We start from the raw sequence: 21438 nt of genomic DNA on the forward strand, positions 1-21438 counted from the left end.
GTGGCGGACATGCTTCGCGACGGGGTAGTCGAACCGTCCAACAGTCATTACAATGCTTGCGTCGTATTAGCCCCAAAGAAAGACGGTTCGCTACGCTTCTGCGTCGACTTTCGGCCGCTAAACGCGATCACAATTAGCTCACCCCCACCTCAAATCAGCGTCGACGCCGCCGTAGCCGGACTCGGCCGCGCGAAAGTCTTCAGTACGCTCGACCTGAAGGCTGGGTATTGGCAAGTGCCCATACGGGCGGAAGACAGGGGGAAAACCGCGTTCACGATACCAGACGGGCGGAAGTTTCAATTTCGCGCCATGCCTTTTGGGCTAAAGTGCGCACCGGCCACGTTCCAGGGAATGATGACCCGAGTGTTGGAGGGGTACCTGGGCCGGTTTGCGATCGCGTACCTCGACGACGTGATCGTCTTCTCCGAGACGTGGGAGGACCACGCCAGTCACCTGGCGCTGGTCCTAGAACGCTTGGCCACACACCATCTCACGGCCGCACACCACAAGTGTCATATCGGGACCCAGGAGGTCGAATTCCTGGGCCACCTAGTAAGCGCGGCTGGCAACCGACCCCAACCCGTTCACTTGCGCAAGATCGCTGAAGCGACGACGGCAACCGGGGCGGCGCGCACGTTGGCCTAGTCGGCCACGATCACCAGGTCCAGTGCGCTGACCCTATCAGCCGCTGACCCCGCACAGGCGCCGCGATGCCGCTCCCGGCACGCCTGCCACGACGGCAACCGGGGCGGCGCGCATGCTAGCCCAGTCGGCTACGATCACCAGGTCCAGTACGCGGAGCCAACCAGCTGCTGAGCCGCGAACCACGCCGGGATGGAGCGGCCGGGGCTAGGGGTGGCCCCATGTTAGCGGGACCATAAGCGGGGCAAGGTCGGGCTTCACAGGGGGGGGGAGGGCGTTTGATGTCGTCTGGCCGACGACCACCCCAGAGCCCGACCTGCACCCGCCAGTATACGCTCCCGCTAACGGAACACACCCCTGGCCATGGCCCACCCGAGTCAGGCGACCCGAACAGCAATTAAAGACAAAGCCGCGGAAACCTGAGTAGACAAGAGAAGAACCGTACCCATTCCTCCTGAAACATTAAATTAGGATTTTAGCGACAATAAAATCTCTTTCAGACACACCCGTTTGGAGTCTAGCGTAATGAGGTCACGCCTGGCGTGAGAGAGGCCGAGCCTCCCTCGGACGCCATGCCAGTTCGGCAGTTCAGCGCAGCTCATAGACCGGGGCGGACCGACGTCCCACGGAGAGGCAACATCCTTTGTCTACATTGAAAGTAACGTCCGGTAAATATAGTCACTAATGAACCAAACCCCTTTTATTACTTAACCTCTCCGTGAGTACCCGGTCCCTTTTTTCGGTCCAGGACCTAATCCGGCCGCATCAACTTAAGGACACCCCGCACCACACTTGGTCAACGGGGCTGCTCTTCAGCATACGGCACGGGCCGTCTCCCGCAACGTACAGAACTTTATTTAAGGTCACGCGCACGGCGCTGACCACAACCTGCAAGGGAACTTGGACAAACTTAATTGCGGTGCGTGTTTCACCACAGTGGGCACAACACCCGCGCCGAGACATTTGCATACGGGATTGGCCGTCTCCAATCGCCCGCCCCCTTAATTCAGTGTATTTTTGTATCCCGTATTTTGTACTGCTAACTTACGTTACCCGAGTAACGAGTGCCACGTAACTTGTGCGCGCCCCCTTAATCCAGTGTATTTTTGTATCCCGTATTTTGTATTGCTAACTTACGTTATCCGAGTAACGAGTGCCACCTGACCTGTACGCGCCCCCTTAATTCAGTGTATTTTGTGTCCCGCCTTTGTGTTACGAAATTACGTTACCTGCGTACCCAGTGAGACGTCTGAGACATAACAGCATCCGAGGCCACGTAACGCGGAACACAAACAATAAGGCGCCACGGAATAACAAGTAAAAACCCCCCCGGGACCTCTGTAGAGTGTTGTATTGTGTACGACTCGCTCCTCTGAATAAAAGGTACGACACCACCACCTCAACTCCACATCTCTTATTTAAAATCATCTCACGCAACACCGCCGCCGGCCCTAGTGGGCCACGCAGGGGCACATACATCCACGACCCCAAATTCACGACTAGAAACGAGCTAGTCTGGCGCCCACCCGGACAACACAGATCAAGAACCGCCTTTTCCCACTAGGAGCCACACCGGGACTCGAGCCCGAGACCCCGGACGACGGCATGCTAATACAAACATGGAGTACAAAAAACGAAATGCCGTAAACCATTAAAGTCCTCGTATGCAGAAGACAGTAATCAGTCCATCTCACATCAGTCAATGGCATCGCTGTATAAACATGGCTGGGGAGAGGGGGAGGAACTGCCCACCCATACATAACTTGAGGGGGCAAATTATATCCCTCACCACCCTCCTCTGATCCCCTCATTTACAGTTATATTTATATAAAACTATATAAATATAAATAATACAACACACCAAAAAGAAAACCACCGTTTTGCATTAAGTAAAACATTGCACAAGACTATTTTTGATCATGATTATCTTGTAGTTTTTCTTACATCATTAAAAAACCTCTGTCATATCTATGTCTATTCTACACTGTTAAATCTCTTCACCTTAAATTTACGAAAAATGCTGGTTACAAATTATCCAAGGAACTTCGAAATTAAACCATTATTTTCGTAAATTTGCGGATACTAAGTTCACTTATTCGGAGTACAAATCCACAAGAATAATCTTGGTACGTCAGCAAAACTTCAAAAACTTGTAAAGACTATTTGCAAGAACACTCTCATGTGTTCCACGTGTGTTAACCCTAATCGTAATGAAAAACAGAGCTAAAAAGTTTAAATACAGTGTAGTTTATACAAAGATCTTAAACAAGGAAGGACTCTTTGTTTATTATTTTTTCTGGCGAATTCATTGTTTAAATGCCTGTATATTTACTGTAATTTCTAACTGAAAATAGCTCTCCGCTGCATATATGACTCGCAGCAAGGAAGATCCGCGGGCGGCCAAGGCACGGGACCGAGCTCGGATCCTGAAGGATTCATCCTGCACAAGACAGAACTTCACCATAATCACCTCGCCCAGGCCCGGCACGTTAGCGCGAACCCACTTCTCGACCAAGCCCGAAACACCCCGGTCCTCGAGAGCCAATCCTTATCCCGAAGTTACGGATCCAATTCGCCGACTTCCCTAACCTACATTAGTCTATCGGCTAGAGGCTGTTGACCTCTGAGACCTGCTGCGGATATGGGTGCGAACCGGCGCGGGCGGGGCACTCACGTGGCGTAGCTGATGCCCTTCTTGACGCAGCAGCCCCTCACGTCCGGCAGCCGGGGGGCCTCGGCGACGGAGGGGGGCCGCGCCTTGCCCGGCGTCAGGGTCAGCACGCGCACCGAGTAGCAGGGCTGGCTCGAGCCGTGGATGTTCCTCGCCACCACCGACACCTCGTACATGGTGAAGGGCCGCAGCCTGGTCACGACCGTGCTGTTGTACTTGCCGGGCACCTGCCGGGCACCGCACGTCGTCAGTACACACACGCACCGGGCCATGCCGGCACATGATGGCTGACCCAGCTTGCAATATGGGTCATAGGTGTGGAAAACTTCCCAGTTAAATTTTCAAAAGTAATACCACCTTAGGCCTAGTTTATAAACTATGCAAGGCGCAATAACGCAACGCTAGTATTGTTTAACTTGAATTTGGTCTTGCGTTTCCGACGGCCACATTGAAAGAAAAGTGTTCCGAAAAACAGAATTTTGTGCATGGAAGCCAATATTGTCAGTACAATATATACATAACGTTTTCACTTGTTAAACTTTACACACAGGGAAAGAAAATAACACATTTACATCAAATTATTGACAATATTGTTTGTTTTCATGATTAATATGAATTAGCAAAAGAAACCAGGGGCAGAATTTTTTTTTCTACTGTTTTACAATTTTAAGGGTAAACGAATGTGATTTTCTTACACTGGTAGTTGGGCTAGTTTAATGAAGTTCTGATGTCTATAAAAGTAATTTTTTTATGTTTATTTAAAATTTTTATTCCAATATTTTACAAAAATTTATTCCAGACTGAAACATAAAATATAGAGGTGGAAAATCTTGCCAAGTTTGTTAATGCGAATAATTGACCAAAAGGTTAGAAACAGGGAAGTTTTTTGAAGAATAAAAAATCAATATACATTCATAAAATAAATATTACAAATCCTTAGAAAAGTTACAAAAACATTTGTTTAAAAGTTTTTTTGATAACACCGGTCATTATTGGAGACCATAGGGGTCGAAAAACAAAAACAAAATTATCAACTCCCTTAGTAGGCACAGTATCAAATCCATTGAAAGTAAACCTTGTAAATATTATATACATTCTTGTCTGAAAGTTTTTGAGACAACCAACCTTAATGTAAAGGATGTAATTTAGTTAAAATTGACTTTAACCCCTTTGTTTCAACTTATATAAACTCAAAATTTGTAATCTCCCTGCTCCTGTATAGATAGAGCCAAGAAGAAGATTTTACAGTGCAGAAAATATATTTCCGGAATTATAATTTTCCCCAAAATGTGCATACAAATTTCCTCCCGAAAACTGCATTGATGTAGAGTGGGTATAAATTTCTAAAGAACCAAGGAACAAGAATGCCATCACAATAATATAAAAGGCAGAACTTTTCTTATGAAAAAGAACTAAAGGAACACTACCTAAATTAATGATGAGCTAAGAGATAGAGACAAAGAAGGGTACATAATCAGATTTTGCTGGGCAGGGGCTAAATCAATATGAAGCATTATAGGGTATTAAAAACAGTAAAATGTAGTTCATAAATATTATTCCCTAGCCATTAAAAATGCATGACCAATGAAATCAGATCTAAAAATTGTGAATCAAACCATAACACTACCTAAAATTATCTTCTGCTTTCCACTGGTAAATGTTTGGCAGAAAACCATTTCTGTTTTCAATCTTAATCCACAGTTTTGAATGTAGGGTTGGTATGATTGCAAGCTCTGTATTTAATGAATAAACCTTCATGTTGCAAGAAACTTAAGCATGAAGAAGCAAGCATTTTCTGTAAAAAGAAAAAAAAAAACATGGTGGTATATATATATGGTGGTATACACATGTATTTGATGGGAATGCCAAACACAAACCACTGTGGATTAAAAAAAATCTGGAGGAAAACAATAAACTAAAATATTATGTAGTTTCGATAATAGCTTTTCAATACGCCAGAAATGTGTTGAAATATCCTTTTAAAGGCTTTTATTTTTTTAAAAAATCGGACTTCCTATTTACCAGGCAGGTATTCCATACCACCTAAAAACCCCTTGGTAATCCACCCCCCGATCCCCCAAGCACCCTGAAATTTGAAGCTAGGTATACCAATGAACAAATTACAATTTCATTAACATGTAAGTTCTAACGGCCCAGATCAACAACTGGTAGCCCGTGGACCACATCCGGCCCACATCTTTTAACGGCCCACTTAAGACTCTTTCAACAAACAAATATCAAGTATATTGTCTTATATTATCAGTTTTTGCATTCAAGTAAAATAAATCGTCAGTAAAAACTTATCAGAAGCCCTAAAATTCTCAAAGAAATATTGAGAAATATTGTTCATAAATTTATAGTGTATATATTGTTTCATGATAATTTTTAGATATGAATTTTTTAAAAACTATTTAAGGAATTACTTTTGTATGCCTACTTACATGCCAAATATTGTTTCCATTGGTTACTTTACTGATTAATAAGAAATGAAAATTTTTTTTGCAATAAATTTAATATTATTTCACGTGTGTCTGGCCTTTGGATCAGTTAGAAAAATGATTAATCTGGACTTCAAAAAGAGTAAATTTGGGCATCACTATTCTAACGCATGTACCCATGGACATAAATTGAAGGGGTAGGGACAGGGGAGGGGGGGGGGGGGTCAGGCCCCCTGGAAGCAGCCCCTCACTAAGGGGACCCTCCTGTGCTGGCAAAAGTGTGACTGTGAAACGGGGTTGATAAATGTAAACTTACAAACAATTTTTTTTATGGAAAACTTTCTGTATATGTTAAAGTTTTCTGCCGATTGCAAGCATTTAGACCAAAACATGGGAATTATACAACATACAAGCACCCCATCCAGAGATGGCTTGTTGGTTATTCTCCCCTCCCAAACTGTGAATCCCACGGACTTGCACCCCTGCATGTATCCACAACTCATGGACGGCCGTTGAGGCGAGAGGCACCGTGATCTGCTGCGTCTCCAGCTGGCGGGGAGCCGTCGCAGGTGCGGCGGTGGGCGGCCGCATGCTGACGGAGTAGTTGCCGTCAGCCACCTGCGAGGCGGCCAGCGCGTAGCTGTCGGCGGCCAGCGCGTAGCTGTCCTCGGGCCCTGGCGGCTGGTACGGGTCCTCGTCGAACTGCTGCAGCGCCGTCACGTTCACCAGGTACGCGGTGACGGTGCGGGCGTTCGTCTCCGGGGCTCGCCACGACACCTTCAGCGAGCTGTCGGAGGCCGCCTCCACCTCCAGGTCGCGCGGCGGGCTGGGCAGGATCTCTGCGTTCAGGCATCGCCACAGTCGCGGTTCACCACCAGGAGCGCAACAAGCTAAATAACTACCTTTCCAAACACACATTTATAACTAAGCAACGAAAAAAAAAAACCTCGGGCAACTATGAACTACTTGCATACCGACGTTTCTGAGTTCTATAATTTGAAGTGATATTTTCGGAAAACCTTTAATGATGAAGACTTCTGTGTTTATTTTTATCACACAGTAAAAGCAAAATTAGGCTTTTAAGCAAAATTATTTTAAACTTCACACGCTCTCGTGGTAAGCACTAAGCTTGAAAAAGATGCCCCAAAAAGAAAGAATTTTTTCATAAGTTTGAAAGTTAAATGATGTCTGGCGACTTGAATTTTGTATAAACTAACTACCGTAGTTTTCTCGTGTTGTGTTCTTGGCTAATGCTATTCTTACCTGGCTCATCAACACAACTAAATTTATCTTTGATTCGAAAAATGCAAACTTAATAATCTGCATGTCAATGAAATAATACTAAACTTAAAACTGTCACTTGCTTAGAAATCACAAGTGATAATAACAGGGTTTGTTAGGAAATAAGTATTTCAAACAAAATGAGCCAAAACATAAGATATTAGTAGAATTGTGCAAACGTGGTTACAATAAAGTGGCCAAAAAAATAAAACTGTGACAGTGGCAGAGAAAAGCTTTGACCAAAATGTCAATATATCACCACAATATCTTTGTGAGAATTTACGAGTATGGCCTAATTGGATTATAACTACAAAATTTAACGTTCATACGCAATTCACCTAAATGGGAAATGTCAATGTTGATAACTATTGGCTTTGGTAAAAATTTTAATAAACTGTCATTTCAAAATTAAAGGAAAATGTAATTATACGTATATGGTACTAGATATAAATATTAAAGTTTTATTGCATTTATATTAATTGTGTACTAGCTAAATTCCTAGACTTTTTTTTTGATTTCTTAGCTAAAAGCAGATGGATAAAATATTTTTTTTTGCTTGAGTAGATAGGTATAATTAATCTGCTGTGGAAATCTGCGTAAACAAATTTAACCTAATATATTTGAGCGAGCAGGACATGGGAGCGATAAACTCAGCAGAATTAATTCCAGTACTGTAAAAGCAATATTAAGGTTGGGGAGATCAGTGTTATTAGTTTGGCAGTAACATGTTTCTCCGCGAGATAGCGGTGATGCGTTACACCGCCACAGGCGAGCCGGTCGCTGGAGACCTCAACGTGCCAGTAGAGCAGCAGACAACTCACCAACGCCCTCCATGATGCAAGCCAGGGTCTGCTCGGTGTAGGCCGAGCAAGAGAAGTGCGTCTTGATGTTGTCCGTGATGGTGGTGTACTCGCCACGGCACACGTCCTGGCAGATGTCGGGCACACCCTCCTGTATGCAGCACGGGATGTGGTTCCTGCCATCTGCGACACACGACAACCACGCGATCCTCCAGCTGCTGCGAGGTGACGTAGGCTCGGCTCGGTTAGTCAGCTTTCAGTGCTTCTGAATAAAGGATTCACAGCACTGAAAGGCTGATGGCCTAGCCACTTTGACTGGTGTCATCAGGTTGGTATAAGTAGGTTCTAGGTATGCATCACACAATTACCATATAATCACGCAGACGCAGACTGCTTGAAGAAATTGATTCTATATTTTACCCAACCAACAATATGAGCATCAAATATATGTGTGTGTACTTAATGTTTGTGAACTTAATCCTCATTAGTAGGGGCAGGCATTTTTCGTGAAAAGATCTGAACACTTATTAGACTGCAACAAGGTATACCCGCACCTGTGGTATCTTCCTTGTGATTGGCAGCCGTCTGCGAGAGAAGTCGTTGCCTTATTTGACCGAGCCACTCAGGACGCGTTTACTTCCGCACTGAATCATTGTGATTTGTGGTGTTACAATCGATATGTACATGGGAGAAACTCACCCAATCACGAACCACAGACGATGTTACAGTGTTTTAACTTTCATCTGGTCTCGAAATCTTTTCGCGAAATCTGCATGCTCCTACTCATTAGTAATAAGTGTAAAAATGCTCACTTCTACATATGCAGATATTCTCATAAAAATTAAGAATGTTAAAATGTTGTTAGATGCCAAGGTTTATGACCAAGCAAACATAAAGATACGTGCACAATCACAGACACTACTAGACACTCAAAATAACAATATTAACAATAAAACGATCCTCTTAAATTCATTGAAACATATTTTATAATCTTATATATAAAAATGAATGTTTGTGTTCATCTTCTATATGCGTTTACGCATCGTTCATCTGACTTAGTGTAAACTTTGCACACTTGACCTTCGAAACACGGGGAAGGTGACTGTCTAGGTGAGATTCTGACAAAACCAATCCTTAAAGCAGAATTTTATTTTTCTTGATAAAATTTTGCCATTGCATTGATAACTAATCGTCATCCGATCTATATGAAATTTTGCAAGTTTGACCTTTAAAACCACGGAGGTATTAATTAGTCTATGGAATGATTGTCTGTTCTGAAGTTGAAGTCAACTGGTTAGCAATTGGATAGCAAAACAAAACAAAAGAAAGATTATAGCTGTATAACGGCTAATATGCTGTAAATTTGTTTAACAGTTTGAAAGGAACTTGTCAGGAAGTATCGTAAAGATGCCATCATGTAATGAATATTGCTGAACAAACATAATACCAAACCTCTCCAAGAAATTAGGGTTAAACTTCATAATAGCCAAAAAATTGTTTTGCTATACAGAAGTGTGTGTGTGGGGGGGGGGGGGGGAGGGTTGCAACAATTATATGACATCGTCCGGGGCTACGCCCAGCTCGATATGCCATCACACCCCGCCCCTCCACTCCTTCCCTGGAGTTTGAATCTCCCGCCGACATGTGTGTGTGTGCGTGTGAGGGCGCCGCGAACCACAGGAAGAGGGCGCAGTAGAATCAGTGCTTCGTACCCTTAAATTATTAGTAATTGGTTGTTTGTAATTCGCTTTCCTTTTAGCCCCTGTTATTTTTATAATATTTGTCATTTCAATAATTAACGTAAATTTTAAGTATCCTGCAGGCCGCCAGAGACGTAGACTTGCCGAGGCCATAATGCAAAACCGATCTTCACCTTTTATTGAGAACTGCATAATAAATTTCTAATGTAATTCTTATATTTTATAATTCTATGTAAGAGATTAAAGAATAGCTTTTAGGGTTTTCTTGAGTAAGCCTCGGTGCAATACGGCCCGAATAACGGTACCATCCGTTTTGGCGCGCTGCGTCATTGTCTAGCCACCCCGACGGCCATTGCTCTCCCCAGTCGATCTCTAGCGCTCACCGAGGTAGGAAGCACGCTGCACTCCGGGGACTTCAACTTTGATATTCATCTGATCCGGTAATTCTGTCGACTAGTAAGTACTCTAAAACGCTTTCGTGTATCCCCGGGGCCTACCTCGGGAGCCGACTGTTTGATTAATATCTGTAACTCCGGTAACGGGACTTGAAACTTTCGCGAACAATCTAGCACGGCCACGTGGTGGCCGGCCTCACCTAAGCCTATTGCGCCGTAAGGCTTTTGACTGTTAAACGACGGGACTAGGAGTATGTAAAGAATTATCGTGCCGATGTGTGTGCAAGGCCAATAAAAACCCGAATCAGTATCTTGCGTTGTGATTGACCACGGGTGTGTTACCCGAGTACCTAGGGGCGTGTGGGACGCCTTGAGAGCCCACGGTAGGGATTAAAGCGTGCCCGACGCTGAGAGCGGGCTGTAGGTCTGGTTATTGCATAGGCAGTATTCGGGGGAAACGAGTCACGTCTCCACACGGGCGACGTCACGCCCTGGGATAGGAGTCTTGCCGGGTCCACGTGCCCCTACACGTGGTGGCGCCCATTAAATTACAGCCTAACATCTTAACAACAACCCCCGGCCACGTCATATATGTTGGTCTCATTTTGACTAAAAGTATTAACATGGCAAAGATTGTATACACCATATACCTCCAAGTTAAAAAAAATGAGGAAGATAATTGTTCAGGTGAGATTTAGATAAAACCAACACTTAAAGCAAAAATAAGGTGGCGTGAGTAGTATTGGATAATTACCAGTAAGTATTTTATGTCAGTTCCTCTTTTATATGGCACAAATAATAATGGTAGTGTGTGAGTCGAGAAAGGGATATAGAAAGGTAGAGAGTCAGAGAGTGATGGAGAGAGATAGAGAAATATAGTGATGGAGAGAGATATGGATATATAGATAGATGTACAGAAGAGGTATAGGGATAGAGATATATAAAGTGAGTGATATATGTGTGTGTGTGTGTGTGTGTGTGTGCACGTGTGTGTATATATGTATATATGTGTGTGTGTATATATATATAAATAAATAAATATATATATATTTATTTTTTCTCCTTCCATGTGCCTGAAGCAACCATCTTTGGAGGAAAGTGCTTTCGTGTCATATAAGAAACAGTCTACTCCTAAAATGTTTATATCTCCAACAGACTTGTAGATATTTATGTACTCGTCTTTTCCAACAACAGGTTTTTTCCTACGTAACTTTTCAACACGGCCAAAAACTCTGTCCGCTGGAAGGAAGTTATGTCCACGTACCTACCGGGTATGTGATCTGAATTGCTTCTAAACCAGATTCGCATTTTAGTAAGTAATGCATTAGCGTGAGCAAATTATATAGTTGTTTTTGTTTTGGGACTCACGCCCATTACAAAACAGCTTCATAGTTTTCGTATTTTCATCTAGCTGCAAGTTCTGCAAGTGATGGAACAACGTTGAACTTACTTCCACAGTGCCTTTTCCTGCCTGTTTGTCTGATCAGACATAAAAAGCTGGTTTTAATTAAGGTACCTAATTCAACAACACACAAGGTGTAAAACCCAAACTGATGGGGGTTGTATGCCTCTTGAATAGGCGATTTTGGTAGAAACTCTATCTGCTGAATATCAAAACAAATTTTTACGCCATCATGCACATCTTCTGTCATAATTTTATAAAAAGCATTAGCATAAAGTTTTTGAATTATTTACTGAACCTTGGTTTGTGTATCCTGGGCAGTTTTTTATTAGATTTTAAACTTTTGTCATCAGACGCAGGTGACCTCAATCGAACGTATTTTGAAAAGTCTCTTCCTTACTGATATTTTGGGCTGTTAGTGCTTGTGGCCAATGGTCTGCGCCGTTTTACTTGGAAAACATCAATAAAACTTGAAATGAAGTTATCCTGAGCTTTATCCGTCACTAAAAGTGTGTTCCTTAAGTACCTACTTAAAGTCATTACGGAAAATTGATTGACTTAAAGTGCTTACTATTGTGTCGATAAGGGTTGTAGGGTAGATGGGGGCACAATGAAACAATAAAGTTACAAAGCTGAAAAGAACAAAGTTTTATGCATGGATATTAACAGAAAATATTTTACACTACTTGTGTATGAATAGGTTATCAAATTAAAACACAAAATTGAAGATAAAGCCACAAACAGTTTAGCAAAGTAATATTTTCTACCCCACTGCATTTGTTCCATTGTGCCCCATGATAGGGGCACAATGAAACACATTAAGGGGCACAATGAAACATTATTTCTGTGAATACAATAAAACAGTAGAAAAACATTTTGACACTACTACAAGATATGTACACATTACAACAAAATTAAATTAAATATTTGTCCTTAGAAGACCTCGCTTTCAATTCACCTACTTAATATTCAAATGTGAAAACTCAAAATCAAAAGAAAGATAACCCTTTTGTCTCTTTGTCTGCCCATAGCATGTGGGTTTTGAGAAAACATATCGTATTTGGGAGATGTTGACTGCTGCTCTATCTTCGATTTGAGGTTTTATGAACTTATTGGCCATTTTGTTGCTTTTACGAAGAAAATTGACTTCATAATCATTCTCAGTATTTTTATCCTTCATCACTTCTCCTATGTAGAAATTACTTTTCTTTCCCGGAATATCATATTCGACGAGAACAAAATTTCCAATGATGGGTTTACACTCAATGTCTTCAAAACTTTTAGGACACAACTCTTCTCTCAGATCATCAATACGTTCTTCATCATTTTCAGAGTCTGCGTAAGGAACCTCCATTGGACTATCTTCGTCTGTGGACTCAGTAGGATGTGCCTTGAACAGAGCTTTTCTTCTTTTCTTTTTTGTCACATTCCTTTTCTTTCCAAGCAGCTTCTTCTTTTCTATAAGTTTATTTTTCTCTGGAGTACTAGTGGCAATCATGCTTTGTTTTTTAAGTTAATTACATTTTCGTTTCCGGTTGCCAGCTTTCGGATAACCCTTGAACAACTCTGGGCTTTTGTAAGTTGTCCAATAGGCATTTTTGTTAGGTGTGATTCTTTGCTCAGATTCTTTTTCAGCTTCAGAAACAACTGAATTATCTGCAGCTTCATTCATTGAAAGCTCAACCATTTCTGTAGACTGAAGGGATGCTGATGAGTCCATTTCTGTAGAATGCAGAGAAGTTGTTGGTAGAGTTTGCTCATGTTGTTTCTGTTCAGGTGGTGCTCTGTCACTGACAAAACTGCAGAGGAAATCTTTGTCTGTGAAGATATGTCGATCAAAAGGGTAAATTCCTGATTTTCGGAAACCTGACATAATGTTTCCTGGTGTCAAGCCTCTTTCGTGAGCGATTTTCACGATGCCAGCTATGTCATATAGTGTCAGTGTGTTACCAGGGTGTTGCATCATCCAGGTATCAACCGCTGCATTGTAGAACGACTTGAATGCTTTGTATACAGCAACATCCAGAGGTTGTAACCTGTGGGAACAATGGGGAGGGAAGGTTACAATTGTTACCCCATTGTCCCTGGCAATATTTATCACTTCAAGAGACAAGTGACTCTCATGATTATCAAATAAAAGTAATGTAGGAGAATCTTTAGAGCTGTTCGTATGGCGAACGAAATGCTTCATGACTTCAATGAAAAGCTCTGAATTCATCCACCCTGAGGGTGTGGCAAGTCCTAATGTACCAGCTGGAGCATCTTTTATCATGTGTTGTTTAAAATGCACCCTGGGAAATACCATTACAGGAGGAACTGTGTTTCCACTAGCACTTACAATGCAACAAGTAGTTACAGTTGTGCCCCTTTCAGCACTCGTGCATTTTGCTACTTGCCGCGACCCTTTTTCAGCCAAGACTTTCTGCGGTTTTTGGACAGTAGATGTAGCTGTTTCATCGAGGTTGAACACTCTAGTTCCATCAGCAAATTCAGAGTGTGCTTTGTACACTTTTTCAAGGTTGTCAAAAAACAAATTCACATTCATTTTGTTGAAAGAAGTAGCTCTTGACAAGCTGCATGTTTCTGGAGACCGAAGACTTATATCAGGATGCCTCTTCATAAAATTTGAAAACCAGTCTATGCCTGCCAAATGCTTCTCTTCCCAATTCTTTGGACAGGTTATTCCATTTACATTTGCCATTTCATAAGCTAAATGTCTACAGTCTTTTGTTGTCAAGCCATAATACATCTTGGAACATTTCAACAAATATTTCGCTAAATCATCTTCTTGCTCTTTGGTAAAAACCTTTCTACAGTCATAATGTGGGCACATCCTAATGCTTACCTCTGGGCCAGCTAATTTTTTCTTCTTCACATACCGACAAAGTGTTGCATATTTTAGTCCTTTGGCAGTCGCAGCTTTGCGCAAGCTGAAACCATTTTGAACTAACGCAACAGCTTCACACATGTTACCTTCGGAAAAGTTTCCCTTTTCCGTTTTTCTCACTCTGTTTCGAACCATGATGTTATCTGAAACATACCAGGTTTGTTTTATTGCAATTTGTAAATATTTACCATTTTACATGAATTAGATATTGTTTTTAAATTTACCTACTATAAATATAAAAACAAGCATATTGCAACTGGGGCACAATGAAACAAAACAATTATAAAGTGTTTCATTGTGCCCCTCCAAACACTCTACTATTAAACACACCTAACCTCTAAATTAATATAAACACACACTTCTGATACTTACGTTGATTAAAAAGTGATCTACACCCTTTCCAACAGTCTCTTCAACAAACACATGTTTTCAAAACAATATTTGTAAAATAAAATTAACATAAATACAAAATTTTTACTTTTGAGCTACCAAAACAACTAAAGTCGCATGCTATCCATAGAATACATGATAGCATCTTCTACTTGCTCCAATGTTCTATGTTGTAGTACAGATCCCAACCACCACTAGTGCCACCAGTCTGTTATTTCAAATATGGAGGAAACAACCACTGTTTCATTGTGCCCCTTGTTTCATTGTGCCCCCATCTACCCTATGTGTTGAAGCTTTTGAGTTGCAAGAACCTTTCTCTTTTCATCAACCCTCTTTCTTACTTTAGTTTCTCTTTTTCGGCTGCCTTCTTTGCTCGCACCAACAGTTACTAAATTGTGTTCAATGTCACTCATTTTAAATATTTAATAAAAATAATTAACTATTAAACACAAAACACATTTTACAACCAACGTAACAACAGTTATATACCCAAAATAACATAACCCATAGAGTAAATAAAGTACTAGTACATAACCTGCAAGCTCTCTATTTAACAAAAGAGCAGCAGAGGATCATGGGAACTTAAGCTAACTCTGTGATTGGCTGTTTTGGAATAAATCTCTTGTGATTGTCATTGCTGTTGGATTAACATGATGACCAATTCCTACACAAAAATACCCTCAGTCACTTTTTATTTTTTGTAACTAAACTCTTTTTGTTCATCACCTCCTCATATAGAGAGACTAGCTGCCCGACCCGGCTTCGTACGGCTATACTAATGGAAAAAAAATTAAGCCACATCTCCCATTTACAGTAATGGTAAATAAAAAAAAAATTCAGTGAAAATTTATTACAATGCTGTATAATGTACCGGAGAGAAAATGAATAGCACCGATGGTTTCCCGACTCGTGCACGCAACGTACAACTGATGTACCCGTACTTCGCTACGGCAGCCTACAGGCAGATCACTCTTGCGCCGCTCATTATACATGCCCCTCCTTGTGGGTACGCCACTGCCGCGCGATGCCCGTTGCCATGGAGACGCAGAAGGCATGAACAATGCAAAATCCTGTTCTAATGCAGACAAAGTACCAACTGTTGCCGGGTTTTAACCACCCATGGGATCTAATTTTCGGAAAATGTCATCCTGCGTAACATAAGGAACATTACTGTGAAGTTTCAAGTCTGTAATATATATATATATATATATATATATATATATATATATATATATATATATGTGTGTGTGTGTGTGTGTGTGTATGTATAATGAGCGGCGCAAGAGTGATATATATATATATAAAAGGGCAATAAAAACTTATTAAACACAGAGAGAGGAAAAAAATCAATAGTTTAGGTTTGCGATTTAAAGTGATAAAAAGTATTTAAATACTAATTGAACTCTTATGAGGGTATTGATTGATTCGTTGTTAATATCACACGGGTGTTTTTTACTTGTATGGGAAAATTAAGAATGATAAGGCATCTAGTGCGTGGCAACAATGTTAATAGGCAATAGGAAATAAACTTCTGGCGCCTGCGGCATTGTCAACACACACTTCGTATGTGTACTGCATGTTGTATCTAACCCCCTCCAACGATTCTAAATTGGACTTTTAGTAAGGATCCCTAATGTTATTGATAATATAATATAGCCTATAGCCTTCATCGATAAATGACTATCCAACACTGAAAGAATTTTTCAAATCGGACCAGTGGTTCCTGAGATTAGCGCGTTCAAACAAACAAACAAACATACTCTTCAGCTTTATAATATTAGTATAGATAGTATAGATATGGATTTAAATAGTGAGATATAGAGATAGAGAGATGGAGTGATATAGTGAAATGAATAGAAAGCGATATATAGATATTAAGAGAGATAGAGAGAGAGGCTTTGTATGTGTGTATATACTTCAAAAAAATTACAAAAATAATTAATGAAGCATGGCAGTAGTTGGAAATAGGGGGTTCAAGCACAGGCGGAGGAGCCAGGAGCCCGCCATCTTGGATGACGTCATCGGCGGCCATCTTGGATGACGTCATCGGCGGCCATCTTGGATGACGTCATCGGCGGCCATCTTGGATGACGTCGTCATGACCTTTGACCTTGACCTTTGACCTTTGACCTTGCTAATCTACGCTAATCTATGCCAATCTATGCTAATCTATGCCAATCTATGCTAATCCGTATGCTAATCTATGCTAATCTGTATGCTAATCCATGCTAATCCATCCGCCATTTTGTATTTCTAGAAATTTCCACCAACTTCGAATCATGACGTCACCGTTGCACTTTGTGTCACGGGCGCCATCTTGGATTTGAATTTTTTTTTTCGAACTTTGAAATTCGATGTAAACATCAACCGCCATCTTGTTTTCGTCTGCTGGTGGCCGCCATCTTGTTTTCGTCTGCTGGTGGCCGCCATCTTGTTTCGTCTGCTGCAGGCCGCCATCTTGTTTCCGTCTGCTGGAGGCAGCCATCTTGCGACGTCATATAGTTCTGTTGGTCGCCACCAGATAGCAGCAGGGATTATTTTATTTTTTTTCTTTAACTAAAATAATTTCAGTGACGAGGCTGGGATTCGATCCATGGGACGTGAAAACGTCCAGGATGTCGTGGTTACGAGGCGGACACCTTGACCACTAGACCACGAGACCAATTGGGATATGGTGGAATAAATAATCTATATATGCCACGTACTGACGTCAAGTTTTATGATAAAAGGGGGGAGGGTGTCTTTGCCTTCCCAAATGCATGAAATTCAAATTATTATTATACCATCGCCATCTTTAATTCCAGCACAGAATACCAGATGGCGCCAAATTCAAATATTAGTTAGGGAGTCGGCAGGCAGGTGTCGCATGCCGCCATCTTGGTTCTCAAGTTGGCTGGTAGATGTCGCTAGTATCGCGCGCCAAATTCAAAAATTAGTTACCAGAGGCGCCGCCATCTTGGTTCTCAAGTTGGCTGGTAGATGTCGCTAGTATCGCGCGCCAAATTCAAAAATTAGTTGCCAGAGGCGTCGCCATCTTGGTTCTCAAGTTGGCTGGTAGATGGTGCCACCGTCGCCATATTTTAGTTCATACAATCGATACCAGATGACGCCACCATCGCCATCTTTAGTTCCTAGTGTTGCTACCAGAGTGTGCCACCGTCGCCATCTTTAATTCCTAAAGTTACCGCCGGAGCGCGCCACCATCGCCATCTTTAATTCATAAAGTCGATACCGGATGGCACCACTGTCGGCCATCTTTAATTCAAGGTATTGTCGCCGGATGGTGCCAAGTTTGAATTTAAAAACCTACAAGTGTTATGCAATGTGTAACCAGTCGAGACAAGTCGGTAGCCTGTATTCACCAAGTTCTCTGTTGCCGTCACTGCCAACCGGGTATCTGACGAGTCCTAATTAATATACTCGTACACATCCTACCTCTATGACCTCTACAAACAAACTGACCGTACCTACTCCAAAATGACATATATATTACACCCACACACAAACATTTGATAACCATCAAGAATGCCAACATACAAAAATATATTAACCATCGCTGAAACAAATTTCCCAACATTAATTACAATAAAAAAAGTCCGGTAAGATACTGTATTTTGTCTATAATTCAATAAATGATGATAGAGTATTTATAAAATATTGGTGTTGTGTAGAGTCTCTCTCTCTTCTCGTAGTGGCGGAAGACATCTCGAAGGTAGTGTTAGAATTTATGTATTAAAGCAATCACTCTAGCTGAGGAGACTAATAACTTATAGTTACAATTCAATAATAGCGGCAATTAAATGTTTTGAAAGTAAAGCAAACAACGTAAATGTTAAACACATATTTATTTAAATCTTATTACAAACAGCAAGGGGTAAGAACAATCGATGATTTAAAAGAAGTAAATAACGAGTAATAAAATCACATAATATTCACACACTACACATCATAGTGACAAAGGCAACATTAACTCGAGACCCAATTATACATAGTAGTATGGGTGGTCGAATAGCCAGAATTTAAGTAGCTGAACATTACAATGAGCGCAATGGAATTTGCCATACAGTTTTATACATTTATCCAGGCGGTTTCCATAAGTCTTTAAAAGTTTGGACTACCACTTTAGTGGAGCGATGCTGTGAGACCCCAGAACTCGCTCGAAATATCCTGCACAACACATTCCAAAAACATGACGTAGCCTATGGTTGACGGCACAAACACCCTGAGTGGCTCTGCGTGTTTCCTCCTGCCCGAACACGCGCTGCTATGAAAGCCTCTTCCCGAGCACAGACGTCACTCCCGCAGCAGACAAAACAGGCGTATGCTACAGGAGCTAGAACAATTGAATAGCCAAATATATATTTAGACTACCCAACTTCATAAATGACATGAGATAATTCCTGTGCGATAATCATACTTTAAATGTTGTAATGTATGTATAAACAATAATCATGACTAGTACTTGAAAAAAAAAAATGTAAGTGAGGTGTTATTCACCTTTAGCGCTTCATTCAGACCCTTCTTGCTAAAGGAAACCCAATGACTTCCAGGGCCTTCAGAGGAATCTAAATTAATAATAGCACATTCGTTATGCCATGGTTTTCTTGGTAGGTTGTTCCTCATAAACACATCTCTAAAGTAGGGAATTTTTAATTTTTTTATTGCTATCTTTAAGTCTACATTGGTAAGAGGTCGTTTCGGTAAGTTATTTATTATTGTTTCTTGTTTCCCTTCTTCTTGCTTCTTGGTTTCTGCCTTCCTCCTCCTCCCATCACTGGGTAAGGTTGCAAGAAGAGGCCGGACCCGTTTTTTGAAATGTGTGCTAGTGCCTGCATTTTAGCATTATGCTGAGCATTTTGACTTAGCAATTTCACCTGGTTCTTAGCAGTGTTAACAGATTTGGCTATGCCTGCAGCTCCACCAATCAAACTACCTAGCGCAGCCAATGCTGGGAAAATAAAGGGCAACAGTCCACCCTTCTTTATGGGTGCTTTCCTATTCTGTTTTTTCTTCATAGGTTTGTGTCTTATGCCCGATCCAAGTTTACGTTTAACACGCATGATTTTATTTACACCCCAAGCCGCAACTTTCTCCCCGAATTTCGTCCCTGAATTCTTTGCAATTTGCGCAGCTGTGTCTGCTAATATACCATCTGCTATGTGTCTGTCACTTAGATTATTGCTTTGCGAATAGCTAATATCATGCTGCTTGCATGCTTTGTCTAGAGAATTTATGCCTGAGTCACCACGTGCTAGTCGTTTCGATAATTTCGTCCCTGGACCACAGTATTGATATCCTGGCAGGTGTAGTTCAATTGGTAGCTTGTTAATAACAGAATTTATTAACCCTCCACCTTTCTGTACCTTCCTTCTTGCTCGAGTCATAACAACGAACTGATAGTATTCTTTATAAGTATGCCTGTTTTATAGGTTTACACTCAGTGTCATGGAGCTCGTAGCACAGAGCGAGTCGTTACCAGTATGCATCACTAATGATGATGAAGTAGATGCTTGTGATTCGCGACATGGGTCTTTATTACCCTCAACTGTTCGATGCATAATCGCAGGCCCATCCAACTGCGGAAAAACGTGTGTACTACTGAGTTTACTAGAGGAACCAAACGGTCTTCGGTTCGAAAACGTGTACCTATACTCGAAATCACTACAACAGCCAAAGTACTTGCGCTTAGCCAATGTTCTACGCTCGGTGGAAGGAGTGGAGTATTTTCCATTTAACGATAATACCAATGTGGTGCCCCCTGACGAAGCGAAGCCTAATTCGGTGATTATTTTCGACGATGTTGCGTGCGAGAAGCAAGGCATACGGGAAACCCCACCATTTCACAAAAGACCGGCCATTTCTTCGTTTGAGAACTTTCTCCACCAAATATGTGCCCGGATACATCGTAGGCTGGATCTCTTCAGCATAGAAGCCACCACGAATAGGCTTGTGGTCCAAGTCTTCGAGGTAGTAGGTCCTCGGTTCCGATTCACGAACATGTGTCACACGGAAAAGTTCAGAACTCCAATTCGTCGTGAAACCTTTCTCAAAGACACCTTTCTGCTTGGAGATTCTCACAATGTCACCAACATTAGCTTTATGCTTGCGTGTATCTTTCTTCTTCGTGTTGGTGAATACAGTCCCAAGCAGACGATCATCCTTTACATCTTTAGGCTTCATTTTCGTGGTAGAATGCACTGTGGAATTATATTCACTTATAAGTTTCGACAAAAGATCCAACCAAAAAACACCTCAAAGTCTTTTACAAACATAATATTTATTACTCAATTTCTATCCTACTACAGAATCACTTGCGAAAGCCAGCAATCTTATAAACATTTAGCCCTGCATAGACGTGCAACGACTACTTCTTAGCTCCAAATGGCTCCAAATGCTCCAAACAGCCTTCAAATGCTCCAACAGCTCCAAAAAAAGGCTCCAAATGCTTGACAGCTCCAAATGGCTCCAAATGCTCCAAACGGCTCCAAATGCTCCAAATGCCTCCAAATGGCTCCAAATGCTCCAAACGCTCCAAATGTCTCCAAAAGGCTCCAAATGCTTCAAAAGACTCCAAATGCTCCAACAGCTCCAAAAAATGCTCCAAATGCTTAACACAGCTCCAAATGGCTCCAAATGCTCCAAATGGCTCCAACAGCTCCAAAAGGCTCCAAATGCTTCAAAAGGCTCCAATTGTTCCAAGATCTCCATCTTCAATTGGTTCCAACTGATTCCAATTACTTTTCTTATCGAACTTGGCATGATTACTAACATGTCTTTATTAGTATACATTTTGACTGGCAGTGGTAACGTATTTTGCACCTTTAAGTTATAA

The 21438-nt window shown here is 41.6% G+C and overlaps 2 protein-coding genes across 6 annotated transcripts in view; both read right to left on the minus strand.

Moving 5' to 3' along the window:
- LOC134543009 (Ig-like and fibronectin type-III domain-containing protein 1) overlaps positions 1–21438 on the minus strand; it is a 547890-nt gene that overhangs the window by 43042 nt on the left and 483410 nt on the right. For all 5 annotated transcript variants that reach the window (XM_063387679.1, XM_063387678.1, XM_063387680.1 and 2 more), the window contains 3 exons: positions 7854–8015; positions 6280–6590; positions 3317–3540 (listed from right to left, as the gene is read on the minus strand). In XM_063387679.1, the coding sequence (XP_063243749.1) occupies positions 3317–3540; positions 6280–6590; positions 7854–8015 (697 nt within the window). The remainder of the gene's footprint in view (positions 1–3316; positions 3541–6279; positions 6591–7853; positions 8016–21438) is intronic.
- On the minus strand, positions 11593–15073 carry LOC134543031 (uncharacterized). Its single transcript, XM_063387729.1, has 2 exons — positions 14589–15073; positions 11593–14359 (listed from the first exon to the last, which is right to left on the minus strand). The coding sequence occupies exon 2, from the start codon at positions 14349–14351 to the stop codon at positions 12843–12845; it is 1509 nt and encodes a 502-aa protein (XP_063243799.1). The 5' UTR covers positions 14352–14359; positions 14589–15073; the 3' UTR covers positions 11593–12842.

This window comes from Bacillus rossius (genome assembly GCF_032445375.1).
Source record: "Bacillus rossius redtenbacheri isolate Brsri chromosome 9 unlocalized genomic scaffold, Brsri_v3 Brsri_v3_scf9_2, whole genome shotgun sequence".
Taxonomy (NCBI): Eukaryota; Metazoa; Arthropoda; class Insecta; order Phasmatodea; family Bacillidae; genus Bacillus; species Bacillus rossius.

Excerpts from the sequence above, each read along its gene's own strand:
- LOC134543031 (XM_063387729.1), bottom strand. The coding sequence starts at position 14,351 with ATGGTTCGAAACAGAGTGAGAAAAACGGAAAAGGGAAACTTTTCCGAA.